We start from the raw sequence: 18,142 nt of genomic DNA on the forward strand, positions 1-18,142 counted from the left end.
GAAATGCAACTAGGATCCTTTTGAAGCCATAAGTTGCTAATACCATTTTCTCTCTATTTCTTAACCAGTCTTGTAAGCAAAGACAAACAAAGAAAAAACTTTACAAGGAGAATTTGGCTGATGAGCAGTGTTTGCTGACAGTGTGGCAAACAAACACTTTGGCAAACACTGTCAAAATCACATTTTTCCCCTTCTTTCCAGGGAGCTATTATCTTTTAGTAGGCATACTGGTTACTTTCACACAGTGCAAGGCTAAAGCTGGTTGGACAATTAACAACTAATTACAGCAGAAGGCATGTACTGACCAGGCAATTAGATGAAACCGACAATAAAATGGCTTAATAAGTAACTCCACAAAGCTGCTGGTCTGTTATGAATGCACACACATTGTACGTCTTAGGAGGCTCATGGGAATTGAAAGATGGTGTACTTCTCAAAGCTCCATAATAATCGCTTTTGTATTTATTTCCAAAAACCAGACTATGAGAGCTTCTACACACAGGTTACACTAAACGACTCTGCCTGTTTGCAGATGCGGTTCTTTCCTAATCAATCTGTTATAGCTGGAAATCCTTGCAGATCACACAAACTGTATGTGGCCGGATAGACATGCAACAGAAACCGAACAAAACCTCATCCTCATTAGACAAAGCTAAAAGCAATGGGCTTCATAGTATGTAAAACCATCACTATATAGTTAGCTGGAATTTATCCATAGACTTCGAGCGTGAACACACTGAAAACCGGCAAGCGCAAAATCGCATGCTTGCGTTTTTGCAATGCATTTGCGATTTTCTTGTGATTGGTGATAGGCTAAATGTCCTTCAACAGGAATTTGCAAGGTCTCCTGAGATTTGACCTCGGAAAAAAAAAACGCACCGCAATCGCATCTCATTTTTGTATGTGATTCATCATACGCAGTGCTCAAAAAAGTACTGCAGACACTGCGATCGGGATTTTCTAAAATTGCACCACTGTGTACAGTTCATCACGATTTTTATTATTTTTAAAAAGGTTTTGCATTTGAAAAAACATATGTGATTATATTGCAGTGCAACGCAGCCAGTGTGTACAGGCCCTAAAGGTCCATCAGACATGCAGGAAACGTCCTACATTTTGGCCTATCTGCTGATGCCGGTTTCACGTTTACACCCATGAGGAGGGGAGGTGACCAGGCCGCAGCCACTGCTCACGTTCATTCCTGTGAGTACAAGATCCGTCTAGACAGGTTTTGATTTACATTCAGCCTGAAGCTTTGGTATCCTGTTGTTCAGTGTTGTTCAGCTTTCTCACCAGAACCCGAGATATACACACGCTTACCACATGCTTGTACAGCTATATTTTTGATCAATTTGATTAAAGAAATAGCTTATATGCAGAGGCTTGTTCTGGTGTTCTGACTAAGGTAATAAGCTACAATTCAAAGTTTATTAAAACAAAGATGATCAATGGACAATTTAACTCTGTTTAAACTTATTCATCAGAACAATGCAAATCACTGTGCTTTGTCTGCGAATACAGGCAGGTCTCCATTTAGACATCTAGATATACAGGTGAAATACAGTGATGAAGATTTGCTATGTACTTTGTTCATGTGTATGGCAGTGCAGGATGGCAGTGGTGTGCACCACATGTACCATAGCAGAATCATACACTTCCCTACCATTTAACTACTAAATCAAATGATGATGTGATAAGACTGCTGCTTAAAGTGGACCTGTATTTGCAAATATGTATCAGGGTTACCTGCTTTAGCAACATGGAATGACTAAATACCATTTCCTTGCATATATGACTTTAATGTATCAGGGTTTACATTAAAGTCATATATGCAAGGAAATGGTATTTAGTCATTCCATGTTGCTAAAGCAGGTAACCGGTATTTCTACTGCATGGTTACTTGACTCAGACAGACCAATTCCAGAATGACTAACAAACTACTCTCAAAGGAACCTTTGTGAAAAAATACAGTGTGAAACAATAGAAGAGAATCCCAAAATGAATCACAGAGGGTTGTAAGTATTTCATCATTAGATAATATCAATGAGATGCTGGCAGTTTTGAGTTAATGCAAATTTTATGTAATTTGTATGCATTTTGGAATTAGACCATTCAAATTCAGAAGCTGGAGGTTTTCACTGGTCCAACACAGGACAAGTTTCATACATTTGCATCAAATTAACATAAAATCTGCATCAACTCAAATTATTAGCATCTTACTGACCATCGCCATTTTGTCTTTCAATTGTTGCCTGGAGTTCTGCTTTAATTGACACCTGAAGTGGGAGGTATATGAAGGCTGCTACATTTATACCAGTTGCCTGGCATCCTACTGATCTATCATGCATGCTGCAAATCCAGTCAGACTACAGTTAGAACACCTGATCTGCACGTCTGTTCAGAGGGTCTATGGCTAAAAGTATTAGAGGTAGAGGATCAGCAGGACAACCAGGCAACATGCATTGTTTAAAGGGAAATAAATATTTCAGCCTCCACATTCCTCCCACTTCAGGTGTCCTTTAGGCTAATTTCACACCAGGACGTTGCGTTAGAGGGGGCGTTAAGGTCGCATAACGTCCCCCTAACGGAACGCCTGGTGGTGCTGGATCTGGACGTCAGAGTGAGCCGCGTTGTGCAGCTCACTCTGGCGTCAGTGATGCCGTGATGCGCACTCTTGTGCGCATGCGGCATCACGTGGTCCCGCCGGCCAATCGCCGCACAGAGCGGCTGCTCCAGGAAGTAAACACTGCACGTCATAACGTGCAGTGCATATTAATTAGCCATGTGCCTGGCCGCTCTCCGCTCCTCCCCAACATTACTGAGCATGTGCATGCAGTCTAACGCGGCTCAGCCGCGTCCAAAGTACTGCATGCAGTACGTTGTCTTGTGACGCAGCGTTACAATGTAACGCAACGTCCGCACTGTGAACAGCCCCATTGATTTTTCATTACTGTGCGGTGGGCTGCGTTACAGGCTGCTCTAACGTGCGCCTGTAACGTCCCACTGTGAAACCAGCCTTAAAGGGACTCTGAGCACCTCTCATGGGTATGCCTTTAAAACTCCAACCAGTACTGCAAAGTACTTAAAGATGCATACCTTTCTGTAGTGCTCTCCTCCTGAATCACCGTTCTACACCAAATAGTTTTTATTCAATTTCAATTTAAAAATCGCGGCTGCCATCTTGGCTATGTTATAACTTCTGGGTCACCCCTGTCATCTCAGTTAGAGAAGTGCATCACTGAATGAAGCAGGAAGAGGAAGTGACATGCATGGCCATTGCAAGAGGCTCCTCCAGAGGGGTCATAGCACAACTTTGTTGGAAGTCGTCTGTCTTAAAGGCATACCCATGAGAGGTGCTCGGAGTCCCTTTACGTTTTTTTGCTGTAACCTACTGAAGACGTAAAGCAGTAAAGTTAAATTATTGCCATTTTAAAATCAATGGAAACCAGAGATAGATCATTAGCCATGTTACTAGTAGGTATGAACACATCTGAATGCAGAAATATACATTTCACTTTATCTGAAAATAAATATTTTTGTAAAATCAGAATTAAGGAACCATACAGAGTACATTTCTAACCTACATAAAAAAAATCAAATTGTTTGATGTTCCTTCCTAGCTGTTCTCAAAACAGGGTTTTGTGTAGATCTAAGCAGGGTAATTTGCATGTGAATGTGAAAAGTCAGAACACATGGAAATAAAATTATTTATGTGCTTGCATTACACCCTGGTACCTAGATCAAAAGCTTTCATAATTCAATTAGAAGCCTTGCATTACACAGAGAGGATTTAGGTGCAAATTAAATTGTAAACAAAGCATATTATCCAAGACAAAATGATAATGCTACGCACTACATGTGAGGTGGCAAAAGACCAAACCTCAGAGCCAAACATGGTCCTAGAACTCTACAAGCACTAAATAGTGTCAGAGCTTGATTTTATAGGTATAGGCCTTTTGGTAATTACAAATGTACCAAGTCAAGTGTACCTCAGCAGCAGTTAAATAATGCAAGAGTTCCAGATGTGCAAATTGGGATCTTTTCAGAGCAGTTTAAACATTATGAAGCACAAGGGACTGTTTAGTGAAATAAATCTGGTCTGTTTAACTTACCTGGGACTTATTCCAGCCCCTTAAGTCCTTCTGGTCCCTTTCCGCCATTCTGTACTGCTCTGTTCGACAGCTGTGTCCTTTCGAAAGCTAGCCTACTCAGCCAGTTACAGGCAGTAGCAATTTTTCCTTAGTGAGCAAGCGCAGAACGCATCCTGCCACAGGAGGAGGCATGTAACAAGGGGCTCCGCATGCAGCTTTCAGAGGGGCGGAGTGGCTGAATAGAGCAGCATGGGATAACGGCAAGTGACTTCAGGAGGCTGGAAGAAGGCCACATTGCATTCATTTAAATTTCCCTTAAGATGCCAACTCCCAAAGTAGTTTGGCAACTCTTGATGCTGTGCTGCCCCAGATAATGTCATGAAATCTGGAAAACCAGACCTAAAGCTACACAGTAGGGCACAGAAGGTGCCAAGAGGATAACAGTCTGCAGCAGTTTCTAAGTAAAGGTCCCTGCACCAAGTACTTTAAACTGAGATGATAGCAAGGCTGCTTTACCAGCTGATGCAGAGGTAAGAATCATTGGGGGTGACAGGAGTACCTAGGCTGGAGGAAAGGGCAAGCAACATGCATGCAACAGTGACTGGTGCATTGGAGCAGCAAGTTAAACTAAGCATGTGGATAGACTAATAGCATCAATAGCCACTTTACACGTCAGAAGATCCTGGTGATTGGTGGGATATACAGTATAAATGGTTAGCAATCTCTTCAGCAGAACTGTGTGCAACAGATACTTCTGAGGAGGAGCAGGTAATGCCAAGTGTGCAGATAGTAAAGTGTTGGTGGTCAGAACAGGGTTCCACCGGGCAGCACGGTGGCGTAGTGGTTAGCTCTCTCGCCTTGCAGCGCTGGGTCCCTGGTTCGAATCCCAGCCAGGGCACTATCTGCAAAGAGTTTGTATGTTCTCTCCGTGTCTGCGTGGGTTTCCCCCGGGCACTCCGGTTTCCTCCCACATTCCAAAAACATACAGATAAGTTAATTGGCTCCCACTAAAAAAAATTAGCCCTAGACTACAGTACTTACACTACATAATATAGATATATGGCAATGGTAGGGATTAGATTGTGAGCTCCTTTGAGGGACAGTTAGTGACAAGACAATATATATATATATATATATACACACACTGTACAGCGCTGCGTAATATGTCGGCGCTATATAAATACTAAATAATAATAACAGGGTATGAACACTTTTCGTCTATATTGTAAACAAGATGTAAGTGGTGGAGTGATCCCATTACACCCACAACCTTACTATGCTACAATTCACCGAGTGCTTTTGATAAAAGTTGTTTTCTGGCTTTGACCATTCTTTAAAAGCTAATTATTTACCATTGGCAAGTTTTTGTTAGAGCAAAACATGCTCTAACACTACTGATGGTCTTGGAGAACTCATGAAGAATCATGTGATCAGTTTGGTCAGGTGATAGATATGTAAGTATCTGATTTGCTAGTCCTGATCATGTGAAACTCCCTACCACCCCTTTCCAGTGTTCATTGATGGGCCTGAGGTCACTAGAGTCCCCTGCGTTAGGTTCCTTGGCACAACCATAACTAGCGACCTAAAATGGGAGCAGAACACCACCAATATTCAGAAGAAGGCACAGCAGAGATTATTCTTCCTGCTCCAACTGAAGGAATTAGGTATGCGACTGGAATTGTTGACCAGCTTCTACACCACTACCACTGTGTCCATCTTCTGTTCCTCAATCATAGTCTGGTATACAGCAAACGACAAGTACAAACTCCACAGAGTGATCAACACAGCGGAAAAGATCATTGGTGCTCCTCTACCTCCACTAGATCTACTCTATACCACAAACGTGAGGACGAGGGCCACCAAGATTTTGCACTACCTCTCCCATCCAGGCAGGCGCTACTTCAAGCCTCTTCCCCCGGGCCGCCACTTTAGATCCACCCCCTCCAGGACCACCAGGCGCCTTCTTCCCTCAAGAAGTCCTCTTGCTGAAATCTAGCGCCTCCCCAACCCCCCAGAACTGCACTGCTGTGGAACTTTAGCCTTCTATTTTAATGCTTGTTCTGAGGTTTTGTCTCCTCTAATGTATCCTCTCATGCTGGTATGAATGTAATCGTTGTGGAACTTTAGTTACATGTACAGTATGTCATTTATGGTACTGCCTTGCAATGTGAAACACAAAAAATTCCGGGCAAGCCAATCGACGTACTTGGCGAGTTAATGTGATTCTGATTCTGCTAAAGCAAGATATGATCACTGCAAATCAGAGATTTGCAAATCTATAAGCTGATCAAACTAATCACATGCTTCTCCATAATTCCTCCTAGAACACCATCACCACTGAAGGCCTACAGAGAGCTAAGAAAAAATTTGTGCATGGATTTAGTGTAAACGACTCAACATATTTAAAGACAGATGACAGTAAAGGAGAAAGATTAAAGTGGAATATAACCCTGCATTTCATCTTTGCTCTAAAGCCTCATCTACACGGGTAGATGAGGCTGCGATCCGGCGGCTCGATTAGCCGCCGGATCGCCTCTTCCGCGTGCCCGCCGCGTCCCCGCTCGCCACGCGTGCACCGCATTCGATTCCCCGCTCGTCCCCGCCAGCGCCGCTTATCTGCCGCTCGATTCCCCGCCATTGTCCCCTCGCGGGGAGCGAGCAGGGAATCGGCGGAAGCAAGATCCGTCCTGTCTGATCTTATCAATCGAGCCACATCAGCGGCTCGATTGATAAGGAATATCGCGGCCGCATCTACGCGTGTAGATGCGGCTTAAAACATTATTTACAGCATATTATATTCAACCAGCATTTTTTTTTTTACTAGACCAGCATTGAAGGGTTACACACAGAGCTTGAAAGTTGAGCGCAGTGAATTGCAGAGGCATCCGAACTTTAGATAATGTTATCTTGTGTTTACTTAAATGTATCAAGTGAGGAATGTGACACATTCTCTAACTGTACAGGAGCTGCTGGAGACAGAGAGACACTGAAAGCATGTTTGCTTGCAAAGCAGCAACAAATAAAACCAGTTATTAATAAAATGCAAAGTCAGCTCACAAAGCAAAAAACTGTACTTTTGGAAACCTATAACTTCTAAATGAATAATAATACTTATGCACAAATGCAAATATGATAGCCGTATGGTAAACATGTTTTTATTGAATATTATGTCAAGTTTTAAACCGCTTTAATCAGAGTGCCCACTAACTGCCCTTATTTATGCATGGAGGGATTTGAAAAATAGGATAAGAAAGAGGAAACTGACCAGTAATCACTTAATTCTAGCATATTATCAAAAGGGGAAACCAGAAACTACAAAGCTCATACTGCTTTATTCAATAGCTGCTGGGCCACCATTTATTCCAATAGGATTTTATGCTTCAAGAATATCCTAGCAACATACATTTGCTTTTTCCAGACTGTAATATGAGTAATCCCACTTCTGAACTGATAGCTGCTTACATTTATTTAGAAACCTACACTGCTGAGACAACTTCCTTTCTGGATTCTAATATTGTACCATAACCACAAACTTGTAAATCATGCATTAGGATAACAGTAAACAGACCAGCAGCTGCTATACAGTACAACAGCCTTGGTTTCAACTTTTCCTCACAGGCTTGTCACAAGCAAGCAACAAACCTCTTCAAATCTCAGAAATGTTCATTTATAGTAAAAAAAAAAAAACAGAGATGACACTGCTGCAACATTATTTTACATACAGTAAGTATTTAATCCAAAACACTCTTTAACATAAAATAACAATGATATCTTATAAAGTCATACTGTGATGGTGATAGAATGTACTACACAGTGGACTCCCATTTTGAGGAAGAAGACAAATTTGAGGATGTAGATTTACTGAGAGAAAAGATTGACACAGAATACACTGAAGGACCTAAACATAGTTTATTTAATCCACATTGTACATTTCACCCTCAGTTGCCCAAACATCACTCGATATTGCAGCTCAAACGACCTTCCAATTAGATAATTTTATTGAATCAAAAGATAATCGGTACTGCAACATGGCTGTCTGATCTATCTTTCAATCGATTTCCAGCCTAAATTGGTCAAATGGATCGACCGAACATGCGGGAAAATCTAGCTGCCCTTGCAGCTAGATTTTCCCGCATGTTCGGTCGATCCATTTGACCAATTTAGGCTGGAAATCGATTGAAAGATAGATCAGACAGCCATGTTGCAGTACCGATTATCTTTTGATGCAATAAAATTATCTAATCGTAAGGTCGTTTGGGCCGCAATATCGAGTGATGTTTGGGCAACTGAGGGTGAAATGTATAATGTAGATTAAATAAACTATAATGGGTGTGCATTGCTCATGCTAGATACACACTATGAGATTTTTGTGGCAGATTTACTTTCAGATCGATTACTTCCAACACGTCCGATCTGATTTCCGATGGATTTCCGAGCATTTTTCGATCAATTTCCTATTGCAGTGAAGTGAAAACAGTCGGAAATTAATCGGAAATCAGATCGGACATGTTGGAAAAAAATCGATCTGTCAGTAAATCTGCCACAAAATCTCATAGTGTGTACCTAGCATAACGCCATTCCATATTAGGACAGACCCCTGGCCGTTGTCCCCTCAAGTGTAAAGTGTGCCCTCCCCTGTGCCTGTTCTGTGTGTTTTAAGGTCACATGTGCCAAACACTGCAGCACAAAGTAGTCTGCGGGCCTCAGGTATGATGAATGTGGTGCGGGGAGTTCCAATGGCAAAGAGGGTCAAACCTCCAATGAAAAGTCCATACACAACCCAAAAGTCCATACACATCTCATAAGGAACTCGACTCCCAACGGATTCTTATCCAGTGTTCCACCTTTATTTCATGTCATATAGCGGTTATACAGCATACCGTGATCAACACAACATTTCGGGTGAGGTCAAGCACTTGAAAAAGGGCACCTCGCCGAAATGTTGTGCTGGTCATGGTATGCTGTATAACCGCTATATGACATGAAATAAAAATGGTACATTGGATAAGAATCCGTTGAGGGTCGAATTCCTTATGGGATGTGTACGGACTTGATCACATGTGCCGGACCCCATGGTAACGGCACTCACGCTGATACCAAAGACCGGAGGAGGCCAGGACTCGTTCCAGCAGACAGGTGAGACAGGGGGAGGCTGGCAGGCAGCACAGGATGATTTGCAATAGATTTCATGTTGAAATCAATTATAAATAGCTGGACAGTGTTTGGGAGGGCATCAGATCCCTGTCTGCTCAAATTCGATCCCATTTATCTAATGGCCAATCTGGCCATACATCAAGTGACGTATGGGAAGCTTAAGAGACACAAGTTACATATAGAGCTGAAATAGGATCAAATGCTATGCATCCATGATTTGTCACAACAGGTTCAAATACAACTGGAGCTAGCAAATGGCAGCTACCCAGAGCAGCCAAATAGGTCTCATATGTCATATGCTGAATGGAACAAGCATTCTAAATGGTTGCTCCTGGCAACTGAACAATAACATACAATTTACAATTTAAACCTGCTCTTCTACTCTCACATTTCTTCGTAGCAAGGGTAAGGCTAAGTTCACAGCAGGAGCTGTGCTGCTTTCCCTGTAAAAACACGAACGCAACACTACAGAGGGGAAAAGTCGCATCACACGTTGCTGCATACAGTGAAGCATACAGTCAATGAAAAGTATACGTCACTGTCATTGCTTGTATTATGATGTAGTCCATTTGCACTTTGAACGTCGCATAGACTTATCATTGCAGTGCAACTTTCTGCATTAAAATGCCTCTGTTACTTTCGCACTGCAATGCCCCATCATGAACTTAGCCTTAATAAATCCAGAGCTTTAAGTATGCAAACAAGGCAGTTGAATTTCAGCAGTAGGATGCACTTCTGACAAGTAAACAGAAGTAAAAAGACTTAACTGGGTGAGCAAACAATCCTGAAAACAAAAGAGTGCTGAAAAGCTCAAAAGCCAACTATGGCCTTAATTCACTAAGATCATGCTGGAGATAATAAGGCAAGAGAAAACTTACCTCTACACAGTGAGAGAGTTATTTAATCTCTTCATTACTTAAATTACCTCCTCTGTAGTTAATTTACCTCCTGTGTAGTTATTTTCACACGCAGTTAATTAACAGCCTGTCTTTAACTCTGGAGTTATTTTAAGGATTGGAGAGTTAACTTAAAGACAGAAGAGTTAACTTTAGGTTTGCCTGAGGTAAAATGTTTAATGAATACTACATGCCTTATCACCATGGTAACAACTCTAGAAACGTTATTAAAGACAGGAGATAAGCTTAGTGAATTGAGGCCTATGTATAGTTTTTGGGTTTTTTTGGAGGGGGTGGGAGCAATTTGCAAAGGGTTTTTAAATACCCCACAGCCGAAAGGGAAATGTTTACATTCTGGAGGTTTCCATTATGACTCTAAAGGCACAGTTTTGGTGGTGAAACACTTATCTACATTTACATACTAAGGTTCTCCAGGGTTTCTTTTATGTTACTTTCTGAATGCTCTGTTTGTTGGGGGTGTTGAAAGCCCATTTCTATCAGGTCTTGACACACAATGGAGGGTCAGATCTGCATTAGACATGCCAAAGATGTCACTGATAGATTCACATACAAATAAAATGTCTAGATGACGAATAGTTAAAAGCAGCTTCCAAAAAGTGGAAGCTGATTAGGTCACAGCTGAAGAGGCATTGGAGTACAAGATGCCTTTCTTCTATATGGCCTCAAAGTGCTCCAGAGCACCAGTTGAAAGTGGCATATACAGACTTCTGAGGATTTCAACATGAACACAATTGAAACTGTTCAGGTCAGAAAAAGGACTATAATAGTGGAAGACAACAGCCATTAAATAACTGAAGGCTGAGCCAGAGGGTTAATCATCTTTTTACAAGGGATCCACCATATCTTGCTAATATAAGCTACTTTATCATCACGTTGTCCTTAACTGTTCTTCCAGCATTAGACTTGTCAAGCTCTACATACCACAAGATGATGACAGAACAAAATGCACTTAACAGATAAAGGAGTACAGGAAGCATAGTGACATTGCGGTCACTCAAGTATGGAACATTTGTCTTCATGTACTCAGATAATGGAGTTTTAGGTGTTCGGCTTATGAATATTTGTTAACTGTGTGGCCTGGGCATTATAAGCAAACATAAAATGTGATGTCTTTGTATTTCTTTCTGGGAAAGTCAGTAACTTTCCAAGCGAATATTTCCCCAGAGACTTGGCAAAATCATCTCTTGGAACATAAAATCCATTGTAAATTTTACATTCTATTGATTCTCTTCTAACATAAAGTTATAACTACCTACCACTGTGTCCAGCATCTTGTGGCGTGTAGCCCTTCCCCCGGCACTCATCTCTATCTCGTGAGGCACAATTGCAGTATACATTTACTGCCCCATCAAAATAACTCAACACTCAGCCATTAATATCTAAACCACTGGCAACAAAATTGAATACACCCTTACATCGAGAAAGTAAAAATTATGCCCCAACTGTCAATATTTTGGGTGCCCACCTTTTCCCACCACTGCCTTAACTCTTTTGGGCATTGCGTTCACTAGAGCTATACAGGTTGCCACTGTAATCCTCTTCCACTCCTCCATGATCACATCATAAAGCTGATGGATGCCAGAATCCTTGTCCTCCTCCAACTACCATTTGAGGATGCCCCACAGATGCTCCGTAGGGTTTAGGTCTGGAAATGTGCTTGGCCAGCCTAGCACTCTCAGTTTCTTTAGCAAGGCAGTGGTTGTTTTGGAAGTGTGTTTGGGGTTATTATTTTGGAATACTGCCCTGCAGCCCAGTTTTCGAAGGTAGGGGGATCATGCTCAGCTTCAGTATGTCACAGTACATGTTGGCATTTATGGCTCCCTCAATGAACTGTAGCTTACCAGTGTCATCAGCACTCAAGCAGCCCCAAACCATGATTGCCCCCCACCACCGTGCCAGACTGTAGGCAATACATTCTTGTCTTTGCATTCCTCACCTGGTTGCTGCCACACATGCTTGACATCTTCTAATCCAAATAAGTTTATCTTGGTCTCATCAGACCACAGGACGTGGTTCCAGTAATCCCTGTCCTTTTGCTGGGCATACACGGCTCGATTTTGAGCCATTAAGATGGCTCGATAGATAACTTCCGACATGTCCGATCACCGTTCGATCATTTTGCCGCTCGATTTCCCATTGAAGTGAATTGAAAAAAGATAAGAGAATCGAGCGGGCAAAACGATCGGGCGCAGAATTGAGCGCCAGAATCAACCCGTGTATTCCCAGCATAAGTCTGCTTGTCTTCAGCATACGGTTTGCATTCAGTATTGTACATCATCTTTAGAAGAGGCTTCCTTCTAGTACTAAAGCCATGCAGACCAATTTGATGGCTGAACCCCACCCCTTCAACCTCTGGTGCAATGCTGCCAGTACTCATATGTCTATTTGCAAAAGATAACCTCAGGATATGACTGAGCCCATGCACTCAGTTTCTTTAGTCAACCATGGCTGGGCCGGTTCTGAGTAGAACCTGTCCTATTAAACCCTTGCATGGTCTTGGCCCCTGTGCTGAAGCTCAGCTTCAGGGTGTTGACAATCTTCTTATAGCCTAGGCCATATTTATGTGGAGAAACAATTCTTTTTTTTAGATTCTCAAAAAGTTTTCTGCTATGATGCGTCATGCTGAACTTCCAGTGACCAGTAAGAGAGTGTGCGAGCAATAATACCAAATTTAACACACCTGCTCCCCATTTACACCTGAGACCTTGTAACACTAACGAGTAACATGACCCCAGGGAGGGAAAATGACAATTTGGGCAGTATTTTTAAATCCTTCAGTTATGGAGTGTACTTACTTTTGTTGCCAGTGGCTTAGATAGTAATGACTGTGTGATGAGTTATTTTGATGAGGCAGCAAATTTACAGCATTATACAAGCTGTACACGGACTACTTTACATCGCATCAAACTGTCATATCTTCAGTGTTGACAATTTTTGCAAGCCATTTTAAAACTTGTGACTTTCTATACTTGTTACAGAATAACAATCACTACAATGCAACCTGCAGCACTTATAACAATTATGATTGGTGTGAACTAGCTAAAAGTATTGAATTGTCCAAGTGTTTTTCCAAACCCTGGAAAGCTCCGGCATTCAAAGTAGATCTTTAAAAGTGCTCTTGATGTGAAATAGTCCTTACTACCACATTCATACTCACAAGCACCCACTAATTCACACAGCTATAACAAAAATGGCAGAATCCTCATTTTTTTAAAAGCAAAACAATTTGAAATCTGCTCAGTTTGTAAAAACAAAAGGAAATCGAGAGCTCACAATAGGGTAGTATGTTAAAGTCATGTTACATAGAATAAAGTCAATCTGAATGAATACTCACAAGGAAGGGTTACTTTGAAAGAAACTACTGTATAGGCAGGTGGGGAGATTAAACTCAACATCATTCAGGTTAAAAAGTCGCTCTCCGTCATCCGGAAAATAGGGGGTACACCCCTCCTCGGGGAAGGGGGGGCAAACTTATAGGTAATAACAGAGGTGCTGAGCTTTGTACCAGACCCGTTTGAGTTTTAAGCTCATTGTGTATTGCCTGATGAAGTGGGAGATGCACGCAAAACGCGTTGCACTTGCACGAGTATAGAAATAAATCTTTAGTTTGAATTTACACAACATTCGTATGTGTCTGCTTGGAGGAGGTAAGCCCACCACTGCCTCCTCTCCTTTTAAAGTTTTTTGTATATTTTACTCTTCTGGCGCCTCTGTCTGCTTACATAGTTCCTGAGTCCACCCTTGGTGGAGGGGTGTTGCCCCTTACTCCCTATCTACAGAGAGCGACCTCTTAATCCTAAGTGGGGACGGGTCTAATCTCCCCACCTGCTGAAATAGTTGTTGCCTAGATGGTAACCCACGTTTGTGAGTGTAAATACATACTTACTTGTCATATCCATTTACCAGTACTTACTACACTATATTGGGCTCTCGGTGTCTCCATTTTGTTGTTATAGGTAATAGGACAAAACAGAGGCGCCAGGAAGAATAAAATACACTAAAAACTGTTTAAAAATGTGAGGTAGTGGTGGATTTACTTCCTTACTAAAGACTCGAATTGAAGAGGCATCCATATCTGCTAAGAGCTCGTAACTATTGTTAATTGCCTGAAGAAGCGGGTGAAATACCTGCGAAACGTGTTGCATTGTTTTGTGGAGTATACAATAAAATTTTGCATGAATTAGACAATTTGAGTCTTCAATGGGAAAGTAAGTCCACCACTACCTCCCATTTTTAGGCCTCTTGCACACTACAAATCCGATTTGCGATTCCGATTTGGATGCTATCAACACAAAAAGAATAACGCAGGAAAAACGAAGCATGCAGCACCGATTAAAAATTGCAAATCTGAATCACATCTAAAATTCGATTCCGATTTGCAATTTTGACGTAATTTTACATGCGATTCCAATTTGTGATTTTTAATCATTACTGCATGCTGCGTTTTTTTTCTGTGTTTTTCTTTTGATAGTATCCAGGGAAAATCTGAATTGCAAATCGGATTTGCAGTGTGCAGGGGGCCTCAAACTGTTTATTCTTCCTGGTGTTCCGGTTTTGTCCTATTACCTGAAATCTACTCAACTACTGTAGCCATCAAACAGTTGCAATAAACAATTATGTAATCTTAAAAATGTTGGGCTACAAGTAAGCAGAATAGCACTATACCCTATTCAGGCACGTGCACACTTTACACAATCATGAATAACCTCTGAATCACTTTAGGAAATATGTGGTTTCCCTCATCACCATTGTTCTTTGTTACAGCCACAGGACTCGGAAGCTTTTCAGTAAGATTTCCAATACGAAACCATATTCATTACAGATCTCAGTCACGAAAAGCCCTCACAGTAAAGATGAAGAATGTGTGCTGCCTGTCCTACCTGTTCTTGTCCCAGAATAAGTCAGTGATAATGCATTTAATGGTAAGATCTGATAAATACCTACTGGTTTCAGAACATAAAGAATGCAATAGAACAGGATTTGAGTTTGAAGGGGTTCCAATGAAACAATTCTGCACACAAGCAGGTATGTAAAGAACGTGTGAGTGCAAATAGTATACAATAAACACATTGTCACTGCAGGATATAGAAAATATGTGGCATGAGTAACAGCAAGGCTGGCATTTATAACAATGCTAGTTGTCACGCTGACCTTTTGGCTTCAAGGGATGCTATGGTGGCTATTGTTATGCCCGTGCCACCAAAAACAATCCATTGCCAGAGGCATACTGGCAACAGAAAGTAGTGATGACAGACTACATCATGCCCCATATTATACTAAATCACAGGGGTGATGGCTATGCCTGAGACAAAACTGTTGCTACCCACTTGTCACAACTGACAGAGACCAGCCAGCTGAATACAGCACCGGGTGTAAGCGCTCTTTATGATTATCTGTTGAGTTTCACTGAATTTATTAGTCAACTTTGCAACCATTGTGAGATTAAAAAAGGCAGCTCAAAATATACAAAATACAAAAAACAAAAGAAACACATTTCAGCACAGATATACTCACTCAGTGCATATAAGCAGAGGAATATCCCAGCAAGACAGAATCCTTCAAAGAACCTGAGTGTGCTGAACATTGTCACATTCACAGAGAGAGCCACAGAAAATCCAAAAATCAAGTTCAAGACTACAGAAAACAGTAGCACAAGACGTCGGCCGATCCTGAGAGAGAAAAGAAGATGACAGTTTGTGAAACAGCAATAGAGCCATACATGACAAATCTAAAAAAAAACCTTAGGTAGGAATGGTCAATGAGATACAAATAATTCTGAGCTGATGTAGCTTTATGCAAACAATGTAAACTTGTGCAACATTTTTAATGCAAATTCTGAAAATGGACCAACTGGATTTAGTCAAAGTTGAATATGATTTGCCCATATTAAAGCTGCATATATTTGCATAAATCTGCATCATCTTAGAATGATTTGCATCTCATTGAACTTCCCTAATAATAGGTTCTTACATTTGCTCCACACTAGGTCTACTGCAGGATAGTTTCCCAGAGTAGACAACAGCAGAATAATAGACCTGTAGAAAGTCACACAGCCTTTTTCTTAACAGACAACCCCCAAGTTCCAGAGTGGCATTGGATACAGGAACTTTCCCCAGAGGGGTACAGCATTTCTGTATAACACAGATACAGTACCCACGACAGCAAATGTGAACCAAGACTGAGGTCACTAAACGTTAAATCTAATCTATTGTTGTAAACTCCTTATAAAGTTAAGTTACCCAATCGCTTTGGTCACTTGAAATAGCTGATAATGGTCTTTTCATCCGACCATTTGTTGCAAAAATACCAAACAAAGAAAATCTATCCATTGCTGTATCTGTGAACCTTGACCTTACACTGGTTAGGCGAAACATGATCTACAGGCCATGGTCAGCAGATATCGCTCAGAGGGGATAGTCTGCAGATTGGCTTGCTGCAGATGCTTGCTGGTCTATCAGCAGCAAACTAAAGTATAAAGATTCTAAGTGGGTCACAGACTGCAAATGATTGTTCAGTGTCAACTTAAGGTCTATAGATACCAAGCAGACAGCATAATTTACCAATGATGGAGAAGATGCACCAAATATAGAGGAAGGATATGGTATGATATGATAAAATTGCAGTGTGTAGGTAGCGCACAGGAATTTACCCAGTACTTATAACAGTTAAAGTGGTATTAAACTCTGACATAATATTCAATAAAAATGTGTTTTCCTACTTTTTATATCCCACACAGTTATAATATTTGCTTTTGTGCACGAGTATTATTATTAATTTAGAAATTATAAGTTCCCAAAGTACAGTTTTATTTGGTCTGAAAGCTGCCATTGCATTTTATTCATAACTGGTGGATTTATATTGTAATGTACCCAGTAATGATTTCTGAGCAGCTGTCTGTGTTCTGGACACATTAGAAGACATTTCTGCACAGTCAGAAAACCTTTACATTCCCCTCTGCTATAATTAAATAAACACAAGATAATGTCATCACCAGTAGGGATGCTGATCTCCCTGCAGGGACCTTGCTATTGAAAAAGTAATGCTGGATACACACGGTGTGTTCCAGCACTTGATGCGCCCGTCGATTCGTGTCAACTTGATTATTTCCGACATGTCCGATTCGCGTTTCGATGGATCGTTAGGTCGATTTGGCATACTTTACATGTAAATCGACCTAACAATCATCGAAATGCGCTTAGAAATAATTGAGACGACGCGAATCGACGGGCGCATCGAGTGCGGGAACGCACCGTGTGTATCCAGCATAAGTCCTGTGTTTTAACCCTTAGAATGCTGTTCTGCTAAAAAAAGGTGTCCTTCCTCTACATTCTATGCAAGTAGCATAACATAAATTGTGCAAATAGTGTAACCACAGCTACACAACTAGTGTTAAGTACCAGTAAAGTTGCCATGTGCTGCCTGCAACTATTTGTGCAATTTGTTTTACCTAGGAGGTAACACTAATTTACACAATTTTACTACAGTTCAGTGAATGTGCCCCTAAGCAGCTAAGATATTCACCTTGCAGGTTTATTTCCTGGCCAGGACACTATCTGCATGAAATTTGGCTGTTCTCTCCATTTCTGCAGAGGCATCCTATGTGCACTCCAACTTCCATAAACGATATTATTTATCATTAATATAGCTCCGACATCTTCTGTACAGAGTATATTGTCTGGACTATGGCAAGAATATTAGAATTTGATACAGGAATCAGTCTGTCGAAGGGTTCGTAGCTGAAAGCTTACTGCTTTTCTTCTAATTTAGCCATTAAAGAGACACTGAAGCGAAAAAAAAATGATGATATTATGATTTGTATGTGTAGCACAGCTAAGAAATAAAACATTAAGATCAGATACATCAGTGTAATTGTTTCCAGTACAGGAAGAGTTGAGAAACTCCAGTTGTTATCTCTATGCAAACAAGCCATTAAGCTCTCCGACCAAGTTAGTCGTGGAGAGGGCTGTTATCTGACTTTTA

At 41.1% G+C, this 18,142-nt stretch overlaps 1 protein-coding gene across 1 annotated transcript in view; it reads right to left on the reverse strand.

Moving 5' to 3' along the window:
* The window catches only part of SLC22A23 (solute carrier family 22 member 23), a 211,116-nt gene that overhangs the window by 87,563 nt on the left and 105,411 nt on the right, over positions 1-18,142 (reverse strand). Inside the window, exon 3 of the mRNA XM_068236824.1 lies at positions 15,677-15,831. Coding sequence (XP_068092925.1) covers positions 15,677-15,831 — 155 coding nt within the window. The remainder of the gene's footprint in view (positions 1-15,676; positions 15,832-18,142) is intronic.

The sequence above is a fragment of the Hyperolius riggenbachi genome, chromosome 5, assembly GCF_040937935.1.
Source record: "Hyperolius riggenbachi isolate aHypRig1 chromosome 5, aHypRig1.pri, whole genome shotgun sequence".
Classification (NCBI taxonomy): domain Eukaryota; kingdom Metazoa; phylum Chordata; class Amphibia; order Anura; family Hyperoliidae; genus Hyperolius; species Hyperolius riggenbachi.